Source organism: Cariama cristata, unplaced genomic scaffold (genome assembly GCF_000690535.1).
Source record: "Cariama cristata isolate BGI_N322 unplaced genomic scaffold, ASM69053v1 scaffold18601, whole genome shotgun sequence".
Classification (NCBI taxonomy): Eukaryota; Metazoa; Chordata; class Aves; order Cariamiformes; family Cariamidae; genus Cariama; species Cariama cristata.
Window position 1 is genome coordinate 12,142 of NW_009597743.1, and position 26,233 is coordinate 38,374.

Below are 26,233 nucleotides of genomic sequence, written 5' to 3' on the forward strand. Positions count from 1 at the left end.
GCTGTATATACCCATAGAGTCAGGTCTAGAGTATGTATTTTGACTGTGTGTTTGTGAGAACTGGAGCTGGTGTTGATTTGAAGAGAGCAGATGTTAATGGTGTTTTTCTCAAGTATTCTGTTGCCCAAATAGGCACCTCTCGCTGTGAGAAAAGGCAGTAAAAGGCTGTAAATCTGCCTGCTCATTATGGAAGGCAACAATAAATTGATTTATTGAGAAAAAGCAACTGTTAGGTATCCTCTGTACATGAAAACCGAGTTTTATAATGACTGGATATTACTGCTGTTATTTTTGAGAGCAGTTTTCTGACTTAATCACAAGGGTTATTGTACAGGCAAGGAGAGTCAGAAAACTTTGTTAGCCTGGATAACATGTCATGATATCACAGCTGTATCTAATTTAAAGTGTAAGCAGATTTTCTTTTCAATAGTAGATTTTTAGATGTTACTGTTAACCTAATTTTCAGTATTCCTTCTGTATGGACCCTTCTTTCGCGTTCTGTGTTCTCTGTTATCATTCCCTGTGCCCATATACCAGATTTGTTCTTTGTCATGTGTACACAGGTGAGTGTGCAAGTACATACCGACATGCACGTGCTTCAAGCCACTAAGCCTAAGAAACAGCAAAAATGTATATGGAGACAGGCAACATGGCAGCAGGAAGCAAGACTTCTCAGTACAACCCTTATAAACCGTAACCACTATGAGAAAAATTATACAGAATTTTTAGATGAAGTAATAGGCCTTTCTCAGTAATTTTATAGAATTTTAGAGAGAAATGTGTGCATTTTAAACAATAGTAGAAAAACAATGTATAGAACTGTTTGTTAAATAATGTAAACTGATTTTAAAAACTCTGTTTTAAAAGTCTGGTTCTCTTTTGTAATCTGTGGGTTCCAGAGAATTTCTCAGTGTAACAAGGCAGCCTTCTGGTTCAATCTATTACAATCCGTAGGGTCTTAATACATATGGGAAGTGTTGGGATGAGGAGAAATCCAGTAACAGCAGAAAAGTTTATTTTGAATACTCATTTTCAGACTTATTTTCTTAAGGAAGAAGAAAGAAAACTGTCTGATGTTTTCTAGCATTTAGTGCGGTCTGCTCAGGTCTTCTGTTTTTTGATTCTACTACATCATTACTAATTTGGAAAATATTGCAACTGCAGTGTGACAAGGACAGAGGAGCCTTAGGTCTGTTATAAACTCATTTGGGCTCTTTGTTGTATAGCCTTTCAAAGAAGGCAGTGGGAACTTCTTATTAGGATATTGGGTTTAGCAAAGAACTGGACATGACGTGGTAGTGTGTGCGTATGTTGAGTGCATGGCAATCTCCACAATGTTTGCTTCACTGACACCTGAAATAAAGATCTTTGAGTATTACTCTGTTCTGTAGCTCTTTTTTCTTGACAGCATGCCGTAGGCAGTAACTAACAGAGTTTTAGGCAAAAGCATTTCTTACAACGGTGTTCCTTTTCTCTTTTTTTCCTTTAAGTCTGAACAGCCCAGTCCTGCCAGTTCCAGCTCCAGTTCCAGTTCCAGTTTTACACCATCTCAAAACGGCAGACAACAAGGTACCAACAAAGGAATATGTGAAATGAAGGGGCCAGTAAAACTAGAACTGGTGGCATCTCATTACCACTTTTCTGCTGCCTTTCACAGCCTGAACTGGCCACAGTTTTGCTTTAGAGACTTTTCTTTGGATTGTTTTCAAATGTGGCTGTAAGAAAGGGGAGAAAATGTGTGTCTGAGAAAAGGGTATGAAGGGTATTTGTTTTGAAGCACTAAAGACATGCCAATCACTTAACAGGTGCTAAACTCATAAGAGCTTCTGTTTCTGAGGTTGTCCATGGCACCTGGCTCCAGCTGAAGCCCTGCTCAGGAAGGTGTGGCTTCCCATGGGAAGCCCAAGGATGTGTATATGTCAGCCTTTTCAAAGGGCTGTGATCTTCCCGTACTATTGGGAAGTTTTAAGGGCATACAGTATTTATTTTAGATATATGGCAGGCTAGGATGATGGTTAGACTTTAAGTTGACTTTAAGTTCACATTTTGGTTTTCTGGCTAATAATTACGGTTTACTTGGAACTCAGTGAAGAAATGCATTTTTCTTCCAAGAGTGCTTGCCAAGGCACGTTTTCTGTAAATAAATTGAGATTCATTCTACTTGATCTATTAAACTACTTAGGTCGTGCTTGGTCTTTTTCCCTGGATTTATAAGATTGTACCACTGATACATTCTTAATCAGCTTTGATTTTATTCTTTGGATCAGGAGCATTAAAAAAGCAGCTTTTGACTAATTAAAATTGTGTTTGTTTTATCCATTCATATTCCTCAATGGTAGACTTGATTTAAGGTTATGAAAATACATTAGTGCCTGAGGCAGACAGTTTGTTTTTAAATAGATCTACACATGATGCGTATCTGTCCTAATGCCTTTCTGTAGGTGACTAGTGTAGATTTTCTCATATGTTCTGGCAGTGTTACTCCAGGTGAAGGAAAGCAAGAGCTGAAGGGAACTGTGGTTGATGACTGGCTTCAGGCATTTGATTTTTACCTAAGGCTTAACAGAATCCCTTGCTGAAACCTCATTTTTGCTCTCATGAAAACCTCATTAGTGGTGTGAACTGTCCATTACAAGGCAAAAGTTTTGGATACCCGTTCCTGTATTTGTTATCTTATGTTAGGGAAAAACCTGTTGGCTGTAGTATTTTCTTCTGAGCAGATTGGATTCATCCGTCTCTCCTGGATCATATATAGGACATATCACAAACTGCCTTTCGGTTTTTTGTACCTTCTCAACAATAGATAGGAGCTTTTTCTTCTGATGTGAACATCTCTTAAGACCAAGTGGTATATACATCTCCTCTTTCTTGCTGCAGTAAATAGTGATTACTGCTTCTTTCTGGGAGTTCCAGTTAAATAAATACATTCATTGCCCAGGCTGCGCATTTGTATATCAAAGGGACAAAGCACCAGCCATACTGTGGCATGATCACACTTTATGTTGTGCTCTGGTCAGAACCCATGCTTTTTTCCCTAACTAGAAGTTACTTGCTATGGCTGTTGCTCTTTTTTCTGCTGTGTTCAAACTCCAGTGCTCAGTCAAGTGTCAGAAAACCACAATGTGAACTTTTTTCATCTCTTCTTGCATAAGCAGTGGGCTAACCTAAGGTTCTTCAAGTTCTTCTGTCCTTGGAGCTTATTCTGATATTTCTCTGTTTCCTTGCCAAGAGCACTTGCACTTGGCCAGCTCCTAGTTTTCAGTTTTACCTTAACTCTTCTGACCCTTTAGGAGATAACAACTTCTCAAAACCTTAAAAAGGTTGTCATGGAATTTTAAATGAAGGGTTGGCAAGGAGCAGAATATTCACAGTGACATTGCTGTCAGTGCTAGAAACAAAAGACCTGAAGATTAATTCTTTGCTGATTGTTAGGAAAGTCTACTGAAAAAGTTAGCTAGCTGGGTACAAAATGCATGTTTAGAGTCCCAGACATGGTCCTACATTAAGTGAAAGCTTGTCTGAGTGACAGGTTGTTCAATGCTTATGGGACTGTCTGTGATGGATGTGTCTCAGGAATCCCAAAGTTTTTCTCCAAGAAAGAGGAATAAGCCTGTTGGCAACTTGAGACAGGACTGTCTGGTTGTCCCAGAACACAACAAGGGAGTATCAGGGGATAAAATGGCTTTCTGCTGTACTTGGGAAAAGAATATAGGCAAGAATAAGCCTTACTCCTATTCCCAGATTTAAGCTTGGGAGAGCAGAGCATGTAGGGATCATGACGAATGTGTGCTGGTTTTCTTTTTGCTTCCATTTAAAAATAAAGTTGAGAACTGATGTTTTGGGTGACTTGCAAGCATAGATACCAGTTTCCATGTTGTGGAATTACACGCTGGTGTTTTGCGCAAGATCAGCTATTCATATGTCATACTGAATTTCATTACAAAATTAGATTTTGGTTGATTATTTTTTCCTTTCCTCCCACCAACCTTTTCCTCTGCTCTTTCATCAAGCATACAATGATGCTTTCCTTTCGTTTGTCCCTTACTAAGTCTTTTCTATCATTTTATTCCTCCTGTACGTTGTGGAGAGGAGACTAATGCATTCTCAGAAGCTGGCTTTGGCCTATGGAGTGGAGTGAGACTCATCTACTGTCAGTGCAGACAAAGACAACTGTATTCAGTAGGACTTAGATGGTGGTTGTTAGTGTCTTTGCCCAGTAAGGTGTAAGGAAACTAGCCTTTCTAGTTTCCACAGACTAGCCTGTGGAAATACCCTTGTGTTCTACCCTTTTGTCTCTCTTGAAACATGGAATCCTTCTTTATATATTTATAATTTAATTTGCTTTCCTAACCTTTTACCTCAGTTCATTTAGCTCCCTATGCCATGTCTCTCATTCACCCACCTCAACAGTCAAGCCACCGAATAAGAACATTTTCCAAAAGATCAAAATGGACAAATTCTTCCTTCGTCCCTGTGCTGAAGCTGCTGAGAGTCCCCTCTCCTCCTCCCTTTAAAAGGGAATATGTTTATTACTGCTCCTATTAAAAGCCAAGGAAGGAGTCTTTTCCCTCCTTCAAGGACTGGATGATCAGATACTCAGACTACAAGTTACCATTTGCATATAGCTGAGCATTGTCTGCATGAGACCCGGACAGGAACAGAAAATGGAGCACAGATCAGCTGCTTCTGCAGATCAGCAGTGGCTGCGTAGACAAGGAGCACTTCAGTATATCTCTCCTTTCTTTGTTGCCTATACAAATGTCTGGTCCACCAGGAATCTGGCCATGAGCACTGTCTGGGCTTCTTCCCAGCCAACCTTAGGGTGTAAAAAGAGAGATAAGAAGCCGTTGATCTGAACCTACCCAAACTGTGCCAGTTTACAAAAGTTCTAGTGCAACCTTGGTGGTAAATCATTCTCAACATTGGCTTTGAAGTCACTCACACAAAACTAGGAAAAATGCCTGTGACCTGAGCCTTGCTAGGTCTGGAATAATCAATAAAGCCGTTCTTCCCATGAAAGGAACACCTTCCCTCTTAGGAGTATGACCCTGACAGAGGTCTATCTTCTCTTCTGGCAGTGACCAGGGATGATCCTCCTTGACTCTGTTTCCCCATTAGCAAATAAAGAGTTGCAAACTTCATTTTGGTTTGAAGAACACTCTGAGGCTCCCTTTGTTGACATTAGTACTTTGTATTTCCTGGGCTGAAGGAATTACAGAATGCTAATAGTAATTGCTGTTCCTGCAGCCATCACCATTGCTTTTACTTGCTACTTCATGTCTCAGATGGGCCGTACTTCAGTGTTAAATGCCCTGTGGCATGATCTTGCTCCCTTCCTTCTTCTAAGCTGCTTTGGCCCATTCTTATTTCAAGAAGCTGTAGTTTTACATTACCTAGATATGTTAAACATATTCCTCTTTCTGTAACTGTCTTTTACAGCAAAATAAATTGAGTAAAATCAAACCAAAATCCCAGACTGAGTTTAGTGCAATGTTATGAGCTTTGTATACCTTCTGTTAATTCAGGAAAAAAGAGAACATGGTGTTGGGTGGGATTGATGCACTTTTTACATATGAACACTGGCAAAGTTCTTATTTGACCTGATATTGACCCTGAAATAAAGGGAACAGCTAAAGCTAAATATTTAAAAAACAGGAAGACAAAGATGACCTTGACCAGTACAAGGTAGTCAGAATGATTTGTTAGACTGTGCTTCTCCGTAAGTGGATTAGCCTAACAAATGTGCTATTACTGATCAGTATGTCCCTGTAGATCTTTACTCACATAATACCCTTTGAGAAAGCAAAAAATGCTAAAACCCAGCAATGCAAAAGAATCTTGCTTCTAATAATAATACAGTAATAGTCAATTTCTCCTGGCATGACAGTATGTTACTTACTCAGCTATGGTCCAGGGGGCCAATTGTGCAAACACTTGAACATATGAGTCACAAGTAAGTCATTGAAGCTGACTGAGTTGCTCATGTGAGTAAATGATTTATGGCTAAGTCCCTGCAGCATAAGCGCCCAGTGCATTACTTCATTTGTTTAATGTTTAAGACTCTTCCCTTCCAACGTTGTGTGGGGAGGGTAGTTTTCTATCATCTACAAAGCTGAGTGAATTGTCTGGAACACTGCAAAGTGAACTTTATTTGTGTATTTTACTGTCTCTCTTGTTTCAGGTCCATTGAGGTCTGTCATGAAAGATCTGCATTCAGACGATAACGAAGATGAATCAGATGAAGCAGATGAGAAGGACAATGATTCCGAGTTGGAACGACCTGTAAATGCACGAGGGGGAAACAGGAGTCGCAGGTAAGTGTCTTGTGATTGCAAGTAGCCTGGTGACCGAGATGTTGTGCTTGTTAGTAATGAGGTGAGGTCTAACCTTCTCAAAGAGCACTGAGCAGCAAATGGGCAGAGAATTCAGACTCTCTTTTTAAAGCATATGCGTGTGTAAGTGCCTCTTCTAAAAACTGAGTTAGCCATTCCCAATAGCAACTATTTCTGTAGTAATCTATATGGTTATGGTGATCCTCATTCATTTGACTTTCCTCAATTTCATGCCATTGTGACTTCAGGGGAGTAGTCATAATTACTCTCTGGCATAAATGAAATAAAATTAAGTCCTTCAATTGCCAGTTGAGCTATTCTGTACATAGTGTTTCATTTTCAAGACCTCTCTGCTTACCAGTTTTAGATTAGGTTGTTAAATTGGATCAGAATCAATGAAATTTGAATTTCAAGTGATTTCTGCAGTGCATGCAGTAGGTAGTGTGTAAGAATGCAGGCAGAAGGCAAAGCAAGCATCTATCACGAAATTACTTTTTAAAAAAACCTTCTACATCCTAGCTGCAACTTTAAGATGGCATTCCAAAAATCATCTATTCTTTGGTCAACTTGAAGCTCCATCTGAATGTTGTTGAAGGTTATAGAAAACCTGAAACAGTCTCTCTCAGGCTTTTTCATAGTGGGCTCTTTATCTAACCCACAGGGTTTTGCTGTGAGTGTACAGCATCTGAGTGCCAGTGTCAGCTACTGCTTAAATGGTCAGGTAATAGGAAAACAGTAATGAGTGTCAGCTGCTTCCCTGGTGCACTTTAGCAGCTGGAATCAATGAGAAAAAGACCAAGATGACTAGCAGTTTGAGAATTTGTTCGTGTCAGTGATTGTATGAAGGATTGTCTCAAGCTCAAGTTGTCTCTGAGTGTGGAGAATTTGTTTCAGCTTTTTAACAAAACCTTAAGGCTAATATTTCCCTACCTTCTTTTTATTCCAAATAACTATTTTTTTTTCTTGCAACAAATAAATATTCCCTGTTGTTCCGAAGTAAATGAAGGGTGAGACTGATGGTGAGCTGAGCTTTTTCATGTGGCCTCTCCTGAGATACTAAGTTTTGAAATTTAAGCCAGGAAAAAGAGTTATTTATGATGAGAAATAAGGAACTTTTCAGTGCAACACTTGTCCAAGTGGGAAATACAGCTGTTTAGAAAGCTTTTAGAAGAGCAGAAAAGTATCTCTAAAAAACATTTTCCTCCTTTCATGTGGCTATGAACTGAGATACGGACTAGCTCCAGGAATGTTGGGAACAGCAGTTTAGTGTTGCAGATATTTAACTGTTTCTGTAACGTTAGCGGCTGTTAACCAGGCATGTCATCTCAGCCAAGTGCAGCCAGCCAGCCTTGTTCTTCATGCTACACGGAGCTTTTTCCAGAGTATAGCCCTGCTCAGATGCCTCTCTTCCATGTGACCTTGGTTAACAACGTCTTACTTAACGAGGGGTCATTCTTAGAGTCCTACCTCAAAGTGCAAGCTCACTTCACCCCTGTTAACAGCCCTTTGTCTGGAGGTGTAATCTCTTGGCTCTGTTTTTCCATAGGGTTAGTCTGAGTGATGGCAGTGAAAGTGACAGCAGTTCAGCTTCCTCACCTCTACATCATGAACCAGCACCATCTTTACTGAAAACCAACAACAACCAGGTAAAGTCAAGATTCGTAAATGCAGTCCTGGGGAGCTGATAATGACATTCTGATTACTTCAGTGCAGTTACTTGGTCTGTAAACTGACATAAGAGCCTTTTTTTCAGGAGAAGGAGAAGTATTTGGTTTAGACCAAAGTAGTGTTTTTCATCAGTATTTTAAGAAATGTGTCCTTTCTGTATGAATTAGCTTTATAAGGTAAACAATGCCAGCTGACTTTACAACATCACTCGTACAATTGATACAAGCTTGGGTTGTATTAGCAGTAGACACAGTTTGCATTAATAGACTCAGTCTCAGGAGTTTATTCATTCTTCTCTTCCCCTCTCTCCCACCAGTGTTTATCTACAAGATATAGTATTTTTTACTTCACTAGAAGACACAATAGTTTTTACTTCACTATCAGACTAGTTGTTCCATAGTGCTTAAGATGTTAGATTTCAAATACACGTCAAGAGCACTGTAAGGAAGCAACTTTTTCAAATATACTGTGTCTGTATTAAGGTTCTTTTTGAAACCAAGAATTTTCTTCATTTAAAAACAGGAAAAGCATCTAAAAGGTACTGAATCCATGCCTAGAGATCTGGGCTTTTTTCAAAACAAGACTTCTTGTTCCACTGGCCTACACAACAGTAACTCCAGGGGGTGTTGAATTGAAGAACTGGGATTTTTCTTCGGAAAAGTATATTTTACTTTCTGGCCATGCACCACTTTTGGCTAAGTAAATCCTTACGTAAGGTTAGATCAGATCTGCAGTCACTTTCTCTATATAGAGAAATAGCTGCCGTCCTGCTGTGGTCTCATGGTGCTGATCACCCTGGGAAGCATATATGCAATTTTAGTCATTTATACCAAGGGAAGTAGAAGTGAGGGGGAACTTACAGAAAACTATCAGTGAGGCTTCTTGCTAGTGTAGAAGACTTGCTTTTACAGGCCTTGTTTCCTTGTTTTGTTTGCTGATTTTTGTCCTGAATTGTGACTGTCCAGTGTGGTTTTGGAGATAATCACGCTAGTGATGTTAGTCTTACTTACAATTAAATGTGAAACAAAATCTCTCATCATCTGTGATCATTTATCTTCCTTTAATGTTTTTCAGAAGAACTGATCATATTCCAGGTTAGGAATGATGTGGTGATTTTTATTTTTTTTTAACTCTACTTCTAACTTCAAAAGATGTGTGTGGAAAAATTGGAAGCACAATCAGCAGTTCTGTTTCCTCAGAATATTCCTCACTTTAGTCTTAAATTGTCATATTAATTGAAATGAAAATTTGACTGTGGTTCAGTACTGCATGAAACATTCTTGGTTTGTATATGTGGTAGTAAATGGCTTTGTATGTCATTGAAGGAAGTGTAAGGAAAAAAAAAAAAGACTTTTTTTTTTCAGTTACAACACATGTGGTCATTTCAAAGACTATGTTTCAAAATCTCTACTGTAGAAGAAAGACAGCATTGAGAAAAAAAAACAACAGGAAAAATATACTAATCATGTGACTTTTCAGATGCATTGGAGAGTACCTCAGCATCATTTTGTATCTGCAAAATCAGACCTCTTATCCTACCAACATGCAAAAGATACAAAAAAAGTGTTGAGGAGGCTTTAAATGACATTAAATCAATTCTTTTAAGGATTAGTAATATCAGTATTACCTCATTCCAGCAACTGAGCATTTTCTGCTGTAAGCTGCTTTTTTTTCTGAAAAATATGACTAGGTTGTATGGATAAAACAATGGAAAGCTCAGTTTTGAGTTTTGATTACATTTTCTCCAGATGTTACATTCATTGTTGTCTTAGCTGATAGTAGAATTTTTCATATGTAAATGTATCCAATGATGCACTTAATTTTTACAGGATTTTCTTTCTTTTCCAGATTTTAGAAGCGAAAAGTCCAATAAAGCAAAACAAATCTGATAAACAAATAAAGAATGGGGATTGTGACAAGGTAAATGACAATGAGGTAACAGTAAACTAGTCCAGAATGTGATAGTAATATATTTACTAAATACCAACCTTTATTACAGAATAAAAATCTTAGTAATTAATACGTCTTTGCTTCAGGTTCCTTTAGGTGCAGATCTTTCTAACTTTTTTCTGTAACTCTTTCTTCTGTGCTATTTTGAAAGTGCTTTCCTTCTCCGCAATAGATGTAGTGATTTGGCAAATGTCACCAGTTGGGAATCTGCCATCTATTATTTATTTTATCTGCTCTCCACCATGAGTTTCTGTTGTGCTTCACAGATGAAGTGATAATTTTTGAAGTGGAGAATTCACAGCTGTATTCCTAGCGAATAAATCAATCAATTAAAAAAAAAAAATTCCGGAATCCTTTCTGAAAACTGTTCGTTAGGAATTAGTAGTGTGATTTAGCATGTTAACTAGAATGATATGAAGCAACGGTTACCATTTAACTCTGAAAAAGACAATTTTGTTTAAAATCATGTCAGCTGGCCATGGGTAAGAACTCTTAAGTCCTTTGTGAGTGAATATAGTCCAATTTGCCAGTGTGGACAAATTCCTCTGAAGGTTCGTATTTTACAGGTATTAGTGTCAACTTTGTGATGATGTGAGGCAGGAGACCAAAGTTTCAGTATCTGTTGCTAGATTTTCAGTGACCTGATCCATACTCTTTTTGGGTTGTTCAGCTGAGTGCCGTATAATCCCTCTTCTTAAAAGAAAGAGGTTTCTGATGGCTCAGGCTGAAGGAGAAAGTTGGTAACTCGGTGGAGAGATGGGTCGTGTTTGACATTGCAAGAAGGAGGACAGTGGAATTTACCATTGGATTAATCTTGCTTGATCTTTTTCCCCTTAATGACACAGAAAATTAATTATGTAGCTTTAGAGAAAAAGAAGGATTTGATGATGAGCCTTTGGGTTTGGATCTTATGTGGAAAGGTGGGGGGTGTTTTTTAAAGATGCTGTTTTGGCATCTCCAGTCTGTTTGACACTTTTTGCCACAGTTGAGATATAATCTTCTAGAGCAAAGGACCACTTAATAAGATTTTCATCATCATGAAGTGTGTAAGAAAACCCACAGAACCTTATCTTTGGGTTGTATTAAGCTAGAGAAAGCCAGACTACCAAATAAGAAAATTTAGCACAAAGAAGATTTAAAATTAAATTTCCACTTGTATTGTTTTTGAAGACATCTGAAGTTTTTGAAATACATAGCTATGACTTAATTAACAAGTTGTTTATGGGGGGCGGGGAATTTGTTTCTAGGCATATCTCGATGAACTAGTAGAGCTCCACAGAAGATTAATGACATTGAGAGAGAGACATGTACTGCAGCAGGTGAGGAGCACTCTCATGCAAGATTACAGCATGCTCGTTGAAGTTGTGAAGTCACATCTATTCCTTTTGCATTCATCTAAAACTCTATAATCAGGTTTAATAACCTTCAATCCTGTATAATCCATATACAGCCATTACCACTTTCAGTGCAGCTTAGGGAATTTTTACACATACGTTAAATCATGTTGTCACACTAAATGACAAATTTTAAAAAAAAAGCCTATTTGAGCTATTTTTTCACCAATTCATTGTTACGTTTCTCAACACACAGTATCAATAATTATGAAAACAAGATGAGAGGATGGATACAGCTGCACGCTATAATTTGATAAAAAGCTTGTTGCTTTTTTCTGAAAATGACTGGTGTTTTCTCAGAAATAGTTCAAGATCTTTTATATGACGAACAGAAAACATGGAATTCAAACAAAAACTCACTTTGGGGAAAAACGTAGTATATTCATTGAGTCTTCTGAAGTCACACAACGAGTAAAATATGAAAATGTGGAAACCAGGAAGGCTCTGAATTTATTGAAGGTTATGCAATAGTAAGAACAAATAGTAGATTCCTTGTTTTGGGTGACATTGTCAGGTACTATTGGATTGCAAATTATGAAGATTAAACAATAAGCACTGTTAACAGAGCAGATACAATTGTAACACAGGTGATTTTATTATGTTTAGTGCAATTATGTGCCAGTTGTGGACATGTTGAAAAGAGGGAAATTTTTACCACTTCTAAATGATTTCAATCACTCATCAAATTTCTCAATACTTGGATAAGTGTGTTAAAAATATTTTGTAATCCCCAGCATTAATCTGTTTGTTAGTTCAGGCTCAATGTTGTGAATAAAGATGAGGAAACAATTGAGAGGTCAGTGAAAAGGAAGACCTTGGTTAAGGATATTCTTAGTTAAAGAGGAATTCTGATAACTTTGTCAGATTTCATATGTTACAATACACAATGATGCGTATGGGTTATCCTTCATTTTTAATGTACTATTGTTTCCCAAGTTCCCTTTCATCTATGAAGGGAACCAAAGCACACTTTCAGAATGGTGGCAGAGGAAAATTTTTATCTACATTGGGAAATTACTGTGCAGGAGGCTAAAACATAGGAATTGCAACACCTCAGCACTTTACATTTTTCTTTAATTCTTAGAGAATTCACATAAAAAGTGAATCTGAAAAAGCCACTGATTGTAAATTCACACCCTAGCTTTGCTTCCTGGGCACGCACTTCCCCAGTTACCCGAGGCATAGCTTTTGAATGGTTTCACTTCTGGTAGACCTCTGTAGCCGATATTAATACGGTTACCAGCTATCAGTACAGAACTGCACCACTGTCCTAGCCTGCACAGTCTGGCCATAAATCCAGCTTTCACTGGGACTGTATCAGCAGCCTGCAGAGCATAGGGCTTAGGTGGCTTCATGTGAAATTTTGAAAGAGAAAAAGATTTTCAAAAGCTTTTATGCTAAGCAAAGATCAAGCAAGAAACATTTTTTTCCCCATGAGAGTGGTCTAGCAATGGAACAGCGTCCTGGAGAGACTGTGCTGTCTCCATCCTGAAGCTTTGAAAATCTTGACTGTGTAAGTCCGGAGCAGCCTGGTCTGACCTCAGGGCTGAGCCTGCTCTGGGCAGGGGCTGGGACTAGAAAAATCCCTTCCAATTGGAATTCTTCTGTCATCCTAAGAAATGTTTTCCATGCAAATAAGATGGTTCAAATTGAATCCTTAATGCTTTTTCTCATCTAGTTGCGTTTAAGTGTATTTGCTGGGGAAGAAGTATTTACCTTTGTTAGAAAAATTACGGATTCATCCACTAAAGCTTCTTCACTCTGATGTTAGAGTACTGTTATAATCTGCTTCATGAGAAACTAACAATAGAAGGAAAAACTGTGTGAAAAGAGACATAACTGAGCTGGAAATTTAGAGTGTCCTATTCTGAGTAAATGAAAAAAGAACAGTATGTTATTGTGCATTTTAAACTAAAGATAGACTCTTTCTTTTCTCCTGAGTGTATTTATCAGACAAGAGAAAGCATTGATTCATAGACTTCCGCCTCACAACTTCCGTGAAGAGTATAATTTTAATGCTGTAGTCCATGATTTCTCATAGTGTAGTGTTTAATTAGTTATATTATAAAAGTTAGACTGATGTAGAATTGATGTTACCTTGTTTCCAGGGAGACTGTTCTTGCAGATTGCTTCCCTTGGTTTGGAGTGCGTACAGGCTGTCGATACAGTCCCAGTGAAAGCTGGATTTATGGCTGGACTGCCCAGGCCAGGACAATGGTGCAGTTCTATACCGATAGCTGGTAACTGCACAATACTGGCTACAGTCTAGCAGAATTCAACAGAAGAACCAAGTTAGTTACCAGTTGTCTGTTAGCCCTTCTGCACTGCAAACGCTCTGTGCTGTTATAAAACAAATAATGCAGTGTAGTTTTAAAGCCTTTAATCTCTTACTATTCTGCAATTCATTAGTTCATATCAGTTTATCACTTTACAGAAATGTGTTCACAATATTGAATGGATAACTTACAGAGAATCACTGCTTCTCTTTGTTATAAATACACTGTCATCCCATCTTAAATGTCCTAACTGCTTTGCAGCTGTGTAATTAATGTAAAATACTTCCAGTGAGCACAAAAATAAAAAGAATACAGACCTGAGAGAGTTTTTAGGAATGAATGTGAAACTTCTAGACCAAGAAAGGAGAGCAAGGGGTAAAACTGAAGAAAGGGATGGTGGTTGCTACATGAGAAGAGGGATTGAGTGTAAAAATATGCAACAGAAAACCGTAAGTAGCTGCAGAAGTTTTAAAGGCAGTGGCAATGTTGATGTGGAACCATGGTGTTATGTGTTCCGGAATGGTGATTGTCACATCTCTTTAGTTTATGTTAGGGCAGGTAATAATCTTTTGCACATGTCAGAATCTGCTACCCACAGTTTTAGGGAATTTTTAGAGAAGGGACTTCCAAGAGAAGAATGAAGGCATTGATGATTCAAAAGCATTGGCTTTTGAAACTTACGCTGAGGGATATGAAAAGGAGAGGACAGGTTTTTGCAATCTCAGTTGTTACCAAGTCCATAGTCATGACAGCAAACAGGAATACAGCCAAGTTGGAAATGAGAAAAATGTATCTGTTTGAGAATGTGGCTCTTTCTCAAGAGAGGCATTTCTTTTTGAGACACTTTGTTAAAGCAAGCTGAAATAAATCTGCAAAAAAGAGGGAGGAGGCAGGAGAGATGTGATACTGAACTGCAAGTGCCTGGTTATGTAGCCAAGTAATCCTGATGTAAAATGGTACTTTGAGATATATAAGAATTGCCCAAAAGGGAGGAGGCAGATGAAAAAGAACATTTGACCAAAAGATTAGTCCTATGAGAGCCACCTGAGCAGGTTTTTTTTGAATATTGGACCGTGGCTAGACAGAAATTGGTCTGAAATTACATTTTCAAAATAAATCTGTCTCCTGCCTCTTTCACTGTAAAGAAAGGGTTTGGGATTTACAGTGACGAGGCTTTTTTTTAAAAAAAAAAAAAAGCCCTCTGTGATTTCCAGTGGCATAGTAGGGATAACAGTCTGCCATCAAATGTTAATGCTGCATGTCCCATATATTCAAATTCAGCTGGCTAAAGCTGGGTTCCTAACTCTGCATTTTCAGTGCAGATGATGTTATCATGACCCCATGAAAGGCAGCAAGATTCCTGGTAAGAATTTGCATCTTATTTTGAGAGATCGGAAGTCTTATCTTCAGCTGGTGAGTGCACTAGACAGCACAGACTGAAGAAATAAAGTGAGAGTATAGAGCACTGCTGAAGATTACACTGTTCATGTCCACAAGGCGCTTACCTTCAGGTGGCAACTGTCTTCTGAGAATTTTCTGCAAGGGGCAGCTTGCCAGTCTGGAAACTATCACATGGCCTAAAACCCTCCGTAAATTGAAAAATGAGTATGTCATTAGTTGCACTTTGGCTTCCTTAAACAAACATACTCATTTGCTTGCTTAAAGGCAGATTAATAGTTGTACTATGATGGATGATGATGAAACTGAGCTAGAGAGACTTTATGTAAACAGAGATGTACATTACAGCAGAAAAGCAAAGCTTACCACAGCAGGAACAAATGGGATATTTTTGTTCTTTGCAGCCTGAGCTCTTGGAATAAAATATTTTAATGCTGTGTTTTTAGTATTATAACTGTCAGATTTCCTGGCAACTAATCTCAACCTTTTATTCTTTTTCAAGTATTTCTGAATACCATAAGTATGCATACGCTAATATTGTAAGTCATGAATTCCTTCATTGACTGGCACACAGACAGGTGTTTTTCATTGAGCTGTCTGGGTTTATCTTGATACATTTTTGTACATCTATTAAATTTTTGGGGGTCGTGTCAGTCTGATTTACTAGGTGCCCTGACATAGTGGCTATATTTTTTGAGGACTGGATAAGGGATATGTTTAAAATGTTTGTATTTCACTTAGTCTAGAGCATAAAAGCTCAAAGCAGAACCTGATCAATAAAAGTCCATATCAATTTTTAAAAATATACAGTGCTATTTAAAAATACATGTGTTAACACTTTTATCTAATCTTTGTTTCTAAACTCAAGTGTATTGCTGGGGGGATTATGAGGGGTGGTATTCTTCCACCGTAATGCAAGGAAGCATTAGACAGAATTGTTCAGCGTAGCTACAGCTTCCTGGCTTCAGCTTCTGTAAACTTCTTGTGCAGCCATTTATTTGTCACACAGTGGATATTCAGAGACCAAGCCTGAGATTAGATTTCTAACGTTACAAAAGCAGACTGGATTGACTCCTTAGCTTCTCTTTTAGATGAGACTCAAGAGAGTGCGAAGAATGACAAATAACACATATCAAAGTTTCCTTCTGGTAACAATCAGTTTTGTCCCATTTGATATTTTTTTCTGTCATGTTAGTTGCAGAACAGTAGGAGATGGGAAAGTGTTACAAGAATCTGTGAATCAACAAGTGAACAAATGAAGTTGGCAATTTTAGATTAAAAATTTCCATCTGGAAAAAAATTAAAGCCAAGCGGCACAGATTTAAATGAAGTGTTAGTAAAAGCAGGATTGTTCCTAAGTATTTTCAGAATTTTGGACAGCTGCAAACCAAATTAAAGAGACTTTGCTTTTATTTTTTTCCAACCTGGAAAATGGGAGGTGAATGGAAAGGGGGATTTTTGCGGTAACAGGCATTTCCCTCTTGTTTTATCTTGTCTCCATTCTGTTTAATCCACCCTGGGTTGTGTCATTCCATGCCTGGCAATACGTGTGACGTTATTTCATGTATCATCAACATAGTCTTTTCTTCTGTGGTCTGAAGAGAAAAAGCATCGCTTTATATAATGAAATGGGGAGCAGATAATTACAAAAGATTTAGTTTAAATTCACTGTTCTTTTCCAAGTTACATTCCTACCAGATTTGTCATTTTAAGGTATGCTTAAAATGGATATGGTGCATATATCTCTATCTCCTTCAGCTGTGGAGAAGGAATTACAGTCAGTCATAAAGGTCAAACAAGCAGAGAATATCTAGCAGCAGCACTTCAGTGGAGGTAAATGTGGAAGACCTAGAACTAAATGGGTTTCAAATTGAAGGGTGCAGACAGGACATTGAGCTTAGCCCAAGTGCTGCAGAAGGGATGGTTGGAAAGATTGAGCAGAAGAGCAACGTTCTGTCCATCCATGACACTATCCAGAGACCCACTTCAGGCTAGGGTGCCTTTCTCTGTGCTTACTTGGAATGTCTGTTTCTTGGAACGAAACAGCATTAAGAGATTCATAGCCATAGGGTAGGTTGTTGGCACTGTGTTAGCCCTATCTGAAAAATAATGCTTTGGCTTTCCAAGATGCTGCATGTTTTTTTTAGCTAGGTGCTCATCGTAGAATTTAATGTATCTGGAGTTACTTGTTACAGCAATTCATTGTTGAGTATGACCGCTCTTTAAACACGTAGACTACAATTCAGAGACTAAAAACATCAAAACTGCGGAAAGGCACAAGTTGGATATGTACTGTTGATTTCACAGAATCATAAAATGGTTGAGATTGGAAGGGACTTGTGGAGGTCGTCTGGTCTGGCCTTGCCCGGCTCAAGCAGGGACACCTACAGCCAGTTGCTCAAGACCATGTCAGATGGCTTTTGAATATCTCTAAGGATGGAGACCCCACAGCCTCCCTGGTCAACCTATGACAGTGCTTGGCCACCCTGACAGGAAAGAATTGTTTCCTGATGTTCGGAGAGAACCTCCTGTGTTTCAGTTTGTGCCCATTGCCTCTGGTCCCGTCACTGGGCACCACTGAAAAGAGCCTGACTCTGTCTTCTTTACACCCTCCCTTCAGGTATTTGCACACATGGATAAGATCTGCCCTGAGCCTTCTCTCCTCCAGGCTGAAGAGTCTGAGCTCTCAGCCTCTCCTCATAGGAGAGGTGTTTTAGTCCCTGTTCTTCTCAAGAACTCCTAACAGCTCTTCTGTTTCCTGTTTGAAGGAAAGCTGTGATTATAGATTAAATAGTCACCAGAAAAAAATGATCTCAGGCATTGGTAGGAGTCTTTCATGGTTGATTTCATTTAAAAAAGTTTATTTAAGTCTATTACTCAGGAAGTAACTGCCAGTATGTGAACTAACAGTTGATGTGAGAGCTCTTGAATACATTTTTTGTTTGATATGGACTAGATTCTGTAGGATTTATTTCTTTCCCTTGCCTCCAGAAAGGCTTATGCCAATTATTTTCTAAAGTAACCTGCTTAAGAGTTATGCACAGAGTAAGTATTCCAGATAGAGATCTACTGGGGGGGGTGGGGGGAGTGCGTTGCCTTTTTTTTTTTTAAAAAAGAAGACTGTCAGAGTGACAGAAAATACACAGATTTAACTTTTGAAAAATACTTTCTCAATTGTAATGTTTGCTGGAACAGCAGGTAGATGGACTGGCATTATGGTTGATTATGATCTAAAAAAAAAAACCCCAAGGTACAAGGACATGAGTGGTATGGATAATGGTTTAACCTGCAAGTGTTGGGGCAATTGGGCTTGGTTTATGCCTTTCATATGATACTTAGTGGCATGTTAATACGTTCAGTTGGCATGTAAAACCTCTGAAATTTTCAACTGCATCTTTTCTTTCCTTTCAGATAGTAAATCTGATAGAAGAAACTGGACACTTTCATATCACAAATACAACCTTTGACTTTGATCTTTGCTCACTGGACAAAACCACAGTCCGTAAACTACAGAGTTATTTGGAAACATCTGGAACCTCCTGAGAATGCAGTGTCTGGCTGTGTCAAAAACTGTTCTTTAATGACACATTCAGAATGATACAACCAAAAGGGGGGGAAAACCAAAACAAGCCTCTTCAGCTTTAGTTTTCCTTAAAGCCAGTCATCGTCTCTTGATAAGAGAGAGGAAAAGAGACAAGATTCAGAGGACCACTCTTCTCAAGAAGAAAATGCTCTGGAAAAGTTTGCCTGGATAGCCTTGAAAAACAAACACATGAAAACAAACAAAATTACTAGGTCTTAATGAATGTGTATGGTATCATGTATCTCTCTCTGTGGTGTTCCAGTCCACAAGATGAATGCATGTTCAAAACACTGCCTTATTACATAACTGATCTATTTATTATTGCATACATGTGTTCTGAAGTCAATGAATCATTGAATGACACTACCAGATGTTGCAAGTAGTGGGATCCCATGCGTGCTCTTCTGATCCAGTACTATCACAAGCCTAGTAACCTTATTCATGTAAAAATGCCACTTCTTGCTACTTTCTCTAGTCACTTAAAACACTACAGTCTTGTTTCCACTTCTGCAGTTCCAGGAAACAAGATACAAATTTGGGGACCAAACAGTGGTCCTATATTTTGTTTCCTACCTGCCACAGTGGGTCGGACCATGGCAAGTTGGACCACAGCAGGTTGGACGGCAGGTCCTTGGTTCCATCCATTTATTGATCTTGTCTATGGTAGAAAAGGCACCAAATAGGATCATAAGACTTGCTGTCTAGCCTTAGTGAATTAACCAGTAGGACCTCTAACAAAAAATGTTATATATACTGTCCTAAATCTGGCATCTTTTGCAGTCTACATTCTTGTGTCTGTTTTAATGTTATAAGAATAAATTATGAGTGAAGGTATTCTGCAGGATCATGATAAAAGAAGAAATACTGGTCCTGTCTTCTAAGGAAATGTTGTAGAAAATTCTTAAATTCGGAGCTATTTATTACTACGAGTTTCAACACTCCTCTGCTGCCATGTGTGACTCACCATAAAACTATTTGCATAACATTTTTGGTTGTTCATGTAGTGTATGGTCTGCTTAGTTTGTTTTGGGGATTTGTTTCTGATTTTGTTGTTTTTTTTACAACTGCTAAATTAAAACACTTTATTTGAAAAGAAAAAAAAAAAGTTATACAGTTACATGTTGGAATGAATACATATATGATATATTGTATGTATGTGTGTGTGTATATACACTTGTACACACACTTATATGTATATACACACACACACACATATGTGCTTTTTACACTTTCCAGGTTTTGGTATCCATTCAATAACCTACTTGTGTTTCCAGAAGGATTTCTTGTCTATAAAAATGAGTATTTCATACCATCCATTGTTCCTTAAAATCAGGATCCTTGTTTATGCATGATCAAATGAGAGGATGTGTACTCAGTTTCAGATCAAAGCTCCGTGCTGTCATATTGCTGATGGTTTCTTGATGAAATCATCACCTTTATATTAGAAATTCAAATCCCCCAATGAAAAGAGATGAGAATTTTAAAAATACTTCTGGATGCAAAGGTTTATTCAGGTTTACCAGCCTTAAAAAATGTATCTTGTTCCTGGACAGGCCAGTATGTCATGTGTATGCTTATATGCCACATGTAGTCTGTATGTGTAGAGCTGAACAGTGTTAGCTGTATGACTTACTGTTTCATGTGCACAGTTTGTGCAGTACTGTAAAACTAAATTCCTATTGGGGTTATTTCTTATTCAGATGGTAATTCTTAATACTGTTTCTTTAAGTCCAAAGAAAATTTTACACTTTACTCTTTTGGAGAGGGCGGGATACAGATTGGGTTGGGGGGCTTTTTTCTTACTAAAATGTTGTTTGACTACACTCTGCAGGAAGTCCTGCTCAGGCTTCCCAAGAATAAGTGTACTTTTTCAGTAATGTTATGACTCTTATTGACGATTGGCATGAAGCATACTTGAAGCATTATGTTGTTCTTTTAAGTCCATGTCTTAATGTGCAATTGGGGGGGAGGAGTGCGAGTGTAATTTTAAAGTTAGTTTTGACATAAGGCAGGTGATGGTGGGGAGGGAGAAGGATTGCATGTGAAGGGGATAAACTTCAATTTTTATTGATTATTTTATATGAAAATGTTTGGAAATCTTAAAGCAACCTTAAAAATGTTTGATCTACTAGTGTGTGTTCAACTTCCTATCTTTTAGTTATACCAGATACATAGGGAATTTTGTCCACTTTTGACTTTTCTAAGTAAATTTTGTGGTAAAAATTCATTGAGTTTCAGGAGGGGAAGAATCCCATGGTACTTCTAGCATGACTATTGCACTGTTTTGTTAGAAATGGTAAAATGGATCATTTTACCCTTAAAAGACCAGATAAGCTTTATTATAGCACTGAGAATGGGGGTGGAAGAAAACAGCAAATAGAAGAATAGGCATAAAGGGCAATGACAGCAATTACAATATCAAGTTAGTGCTGAATTTCATGCAAATTGTGGATCATCCTTAAACTCTTAAATGTTCTAATTCAATGGGAGAGGGGAGAAAATAGACTGCAAGGGCAGCTGTGTGTGCGTTTTGACTTTTTCCCAAAATTCTGATAGAATAAGAGTTACTAAGTGTTGATCTAAATTAAAAAAAAAAAAAAATTAGCTGTTTTCATCTAATTTTGTATGCAGAAACAAAATAAATCCTTGTTCAATTAATTTCAGACATTCATATTTCTCTTAAAAAAAAAAAGATACCCTTCCAAGTCTTTAATGTATATGAGCATTGATCTTTGTGATGGGTTAAGTGTTTTGGCAATAAATGTTTTGGAATTTTACTTAACATCAAGCTGTTTAAAACAAAGTAATATGTGAGGATTTGGATTAATTAATTAAGGGGACCAGAGAGAGGTTAGCAGTAAGTTGCAATATCTGAAAAATATTCTTCAGCATAAGTAAGTCACTGTTACTAGAACAGTGGTTGTATCCAATAGTAAGGACAGTTTTCATCTCGCCACGAACCTTTCACCTCAAAGTGGATGTCCAGTTGAGCAGACAAGATGTGATGTCTTTTTAGAAGTTTGAAACCACTGATAGACTGTACAAAAATTTCAGTATCATCTAGGTTTGAAGGCAATCTTAGTCCATGCTAAAGAGAAAGAGCAAGAAATGAGGAAGGGCCATACGCTGAAGTGAGGAGAGTCTCCCATGATAAAACAAAACCCATGCTCAGTCTTCAGCCTTTGGATCACAAGAAATGGTGGATCATTTCTCTCTCTCTTCTTTTCATTGGTTGAGTGTTCTTAGGTTAAGTCCATGCTTTCAATTTCAGAAGCAGTGTACACACAGTACAGTGCATTTGGGCAGCCCAGTATATTTCTATTGAAGTTTATTTTACTCTGGGGGAAGGAAATTACAAGTTGTTGGATTTTGCCTGACCCATGGTCCTTTTTCCCCATTCTCACACTGAAAGAAATGATGTTCACCATCTGGTTTGGGTCCTTACTCCTTGTTTGGTAAGTATCATCTTCTCTTAGAAGCTATACTAGTGTTTTGAGGTTTCTTGAACAACCTGTTGATTTCAAGCCCCGCTCCTTAGTTTGCAAAATTAATGGGAAAGCAGTAGAATGGTCTGAAGATAAAACTGCCCTGTTCAGTTGTTGTATGCATTATCTTACTCGAGATGCTGCTCTGATGGTAGGATGTTTGATTTCCTTCGTACCATCTTTGTTCATACATAACATATCCCATCTTTTACCACTTGCAGTTTAATGGGAAACAGTGTGTCTTTTAGCAAACTCTTGTTTCAGTCTATAGAGGGGCTTGTTACTTTTGTGTTTGCTCGTCGGTCCATTGATGTGCAGTTTGCTGTAGTGCAATGCACTGAAATTGAGACAGTGATAATTTTGTCAGACTTTCAACCATAGCAGGAGCTAGCAGGAACTTCAAAAATAAGCAGTGCAAAACGAGTTACAAATTTTAATGCAAAGCATGCATTTTTAAGACCCTCAGTAGTTTCTTAATTGTTAAGCGGTATACAGTAGAAATTAGTGTACACCAGGAAGCTATTCTGTATACTGTACTAAAAATCTTTACTGTTGGGCTTAAAAGGCTTATGAACAGATGGTGGGGACTAAAACTCGTATCTGCAGTGCTTTTGTCTGTGCTTGGGAGTTAATCAGTGCATTAACGTGGCTAAACCAATGACATTTACAAGGCTGGTTCTGTCTGAGCAGATAAATTAACATCAAAGCACAATCACATTAGGGGCCTTGCATTTGCTTGAGCAGTAAGATGCCACTGTGACTAGACAGGAAAGAGAAGTATTACCACAGTGAGAACAATACCCTTTAGGGGGATGGGGGAACTGAAAAAAAAAAAAAGGAAGAGATCCTTTAGGAGCTGGATGTGGTTCCTTACGTTAACATAAAGAATAGTTTGCTGGTCAGCAGTTCTGTCTGCCATAAGGCAGGGTGACAGATTGCGGCACAGCAGCTTCTTTGGTTCACTGCTGTAGTAACTGTTGTTGATGAGAGCAAGATGCGTTGCAGCATCATACAAAAATCTAAGCTGTCTTATGGTTTGAGATGCTAATATCAATTTCACATTTGTTTGACTATTGCATCTTATTTATATTCTATGTTTTACCTCAGCCAGATTGATTCTACTGTAAAGTGATAATCTTACGTTTTTCATTCTTAATTTACTTTTAATTTTTCCAGCCTGGAAATATGAGCAAAGTCAAATGTAGGCCTGTGAATACAGCAGAAGATACATTTTCATCATCATTCAGTATATTTCTGACTGGAAGTAACCCTCTCCTGAATGTAACATCAAATGAGTCATGCATTTTCTTACATTCCTTCAGGGAACTGATGGTATAAAGCTGGAATTTGCATTAGTAAACTTTACCTTTCTCATCACAGTGAGGAATAAATTACTACCTTTTATCATTGCTCACAGGGAGACAGAACTCAAGGTCTTGGACCTGTTTAGGAAACAGTAGGTTTGTGAAGCTGTCAGTTACCTATTTTTAGTAAGATCTAGAAATGAAGCTTATGTCTTTAGGGGAGGAAAAGAAGGGGAGAAAAAATCCGCTAAAAATATTTTCATTCTGATAATGGTGTTTTCCAACAGTTATATTTCCCTTTCAAATCCTTAAACATCTAATGACCAGTAGAGAGACTACATGCAAACCATTAAGGAATCAAAGGTATTGATAAGTTAGTTATATTAAAAGCCCGGCTGCACAAGTAATAAGGTCATTATGCTGATAGTGCTTTCAGTGCAGGGCAGACATTCCTAGCACATGTGGTTTGTGTATCTGCATCTGAGTGGGTGGTCTAGAAAACAACACAAAATGCCATAGGAGGGCTTAGTTTTTGAGCAGTGCAGAGGAGACATTCAGGGTAGGCTCAGCCAGCACCACGCTGGCTATCCAAGATAAAGCAGTTTTCCTTCAGCTTTCATGAGCAGCTAAGTTTTCACTTTGCCCATTTGTCTAAATACTTGAATTCCTTTTTTGCAACTGTATTAGTCCCCACTCATAACTTTCATGCTTGCTGGGGTCCTGGTTAGGTTTGGCATGGGGTTATTTTGGTGTGGTTGTTGCTTTCATTGGGCAGGGCAAAAGAAGATGGAAGTGGAATGTGGTAGTGACTTCTTTTTTATTGTTATTTTTATTTTCTACTTCTGTCCAACAAACACAAGCCTCTGAAATGTTTTCCCTCAAAAATTGTCTCACATATGGAAAGAAGTTAATACTGCAATCATTACTGACACTTTTTTTGTTAGCACAGTGTATAATAAAAGGAGGAATGAAGATGAAGCTTCTGTGAAAGTGCACAGATCTAAGATCAGAATGTGACTTGGCAGAGTGCTTGATGGTCTGTTGGACCACTGCAAGTTGGGCAGCGTAATGGATCTCAGCCTGTGTAGCAAGCAAAGTAAGTGATTACAGTACACAGTTTTTGACTGTCTCTTGCCTAGTGTCCCTTGGACATTTGCACACCATCTATGTAAAAAATTAATTACGAGCATCTGCTGTGATTTTTCTGTGCTGAGCAGCCCTCTCTCTTTGCATTGTCATAGGTATCAGGAGAGGGAGGCTGGAATAGGCACTTGCTACTGTCTTGCAACCACGAAACAGATTTCTGCAGTACCTTGCTTTGAGTTACGTTCAGGATTAGCCATGATGTTGGTTGCTCAGATAAATTTTGTTAATCCTTTACTCTTTTGCAGTTAGAGATTTTTTTTGAGAGTGAGTTGTTCTCTCTCCACCTATGCAATGTCTTCCTTCCTTCCTGGTTCACATTCTTGAAATAGTTAACAATAAAACACCAGGACTCAAGCTCTTCCATTGACGATATGTGATGTATTAGATATCTGCTGAATGTTTAATGGCCTATATCAGCACTGGATCTACAGTTTCTTCTTCAAAATGAGATGAAGCAGGGAAAGCAAGGTTGATTCTGTTTCACAGAATTGTTGAGTTTGGAAGGGACCTCGAGAGGTCACCTGGTCAAATCCCATGGTTTCTCCATGCAAGTCCCATTGGGCTTTTGCCAAACCCTTTGAGAAGGTCTTAGTATTGGGCCTTTCTCATGCCCTGAGTGTCCAAGTAAACCAAGCGTTGCTTTGAGCATCCAGGCACATTCTTATAAACCTTATGTCACTATTCCTTTAAGAACAGGCTTTTTTTCTTCCTGGATAAGCAGTTTTTCTCCAAGGACCAAAGCTGGTGCAGATCTCCCTCAATTAACAGTAAACGGAAATAACTTTAAAGGAGCCCTTTCAACAATTTAGATATACTGCCTTTCAGTCCAAATCCACTTGGTTGGCTGTGGATTTTATACTAATGATAATGTTTCTTCTTACGTAATTATTAGTGCGCATACTATATCATAGAATCATAGATTGGTTTGAGTTGGAAGGGACCTCTGAAGATTACCTAGTCCAAATCCCCTGCCATGGTCAGGGACACCTTCCACTAGACCAGGTTACTCAAAATCCAACCTGACCTTGAACAATTCCAGGGATGGGGCATCCACAACTTCTCTGAGCAACCTGTTCCAGTACCTCACCACCCTCATCATAAAAAGGTCTTCTTCCTTATGTCCAATCTAAATCTACCCTCTTTCAGTTCAAAACCATTGCCCTTTGTTCTGTCACTACAGGCCCTGGTAAAATGTCTTTCTCCGTCTTTCATATAAGCCCTTTTTATCTATTGAAAGGCCAGAATAATGTCTCCGTTGGAGCCTTGTCTTCTCCAGGATAAAGAACCCTAACTCTCTCAGCCTTTCTTCACAGGATGAGTGTTCCAGCCCTCTGACCATTTTCATGGCCCTCCTCTTAACCTGCTCTAACTGGTCCATGTGTGTCTTGTACTAGGGACTCCAGAGCTGAAGGCAGTACTCCAGGTAGGGTTTCACAAGAGTAGAGTAGAGGGGGAGAATCACCTCTCTTGACCTGCTGACCACACTTCTTTTTATGTAGCCTAGGATACAGTTGGCTTTCTGGGCTGTGAGCGCACATTGCTGAGTGATGCCCAGCTTTTTGTCTATCGATATCCCCAAGTTGTACTCCACAAGGCTGCTCTCAATCAATTAACCCCTATTCTGTATTGATATTGGTGATTGCCCTGACCCAAGCGCAGGACTTTACCCTTGACCTTGTTGAACCTCATGAGGTTTA

At 38.4% G+C, this 26,233-nt stretch overlaps 1 protein-coding gene across 1 annotated transcript; it reads left to right on the top strand.

Annotated features, from left to right (window-relative positions):
• Nucleotides 1–587: 587 nt before the first annotated feature.
• On the top strand, nucleotides 588–19,243 carry LOC104168446 (protein AF-9-like). The gene is made up of 7 exons (XM_009709033.1): nucleotides 588–734; nucleotides 1,491–1,569; nucleotides 6,182–6,314; nucleotides 7,879–7,978; nucleotides 9,849–9,920; nucleotides 11,198–11,269; nucleotides 18,430–19,243. The coding sequence occupies exons 1-7, from the start codon at nucleotides 588–590 to the stop codon at nucleotides 18,559–18,561; spliced, it is 735 nt and encodes a 244-aa protein (XP_009707335.1). The 3' UTR covers nucleotides 18,562–19,243.
• Nucleotides 19,244–26,233: the final 6,990 nt, after the last annotated feature.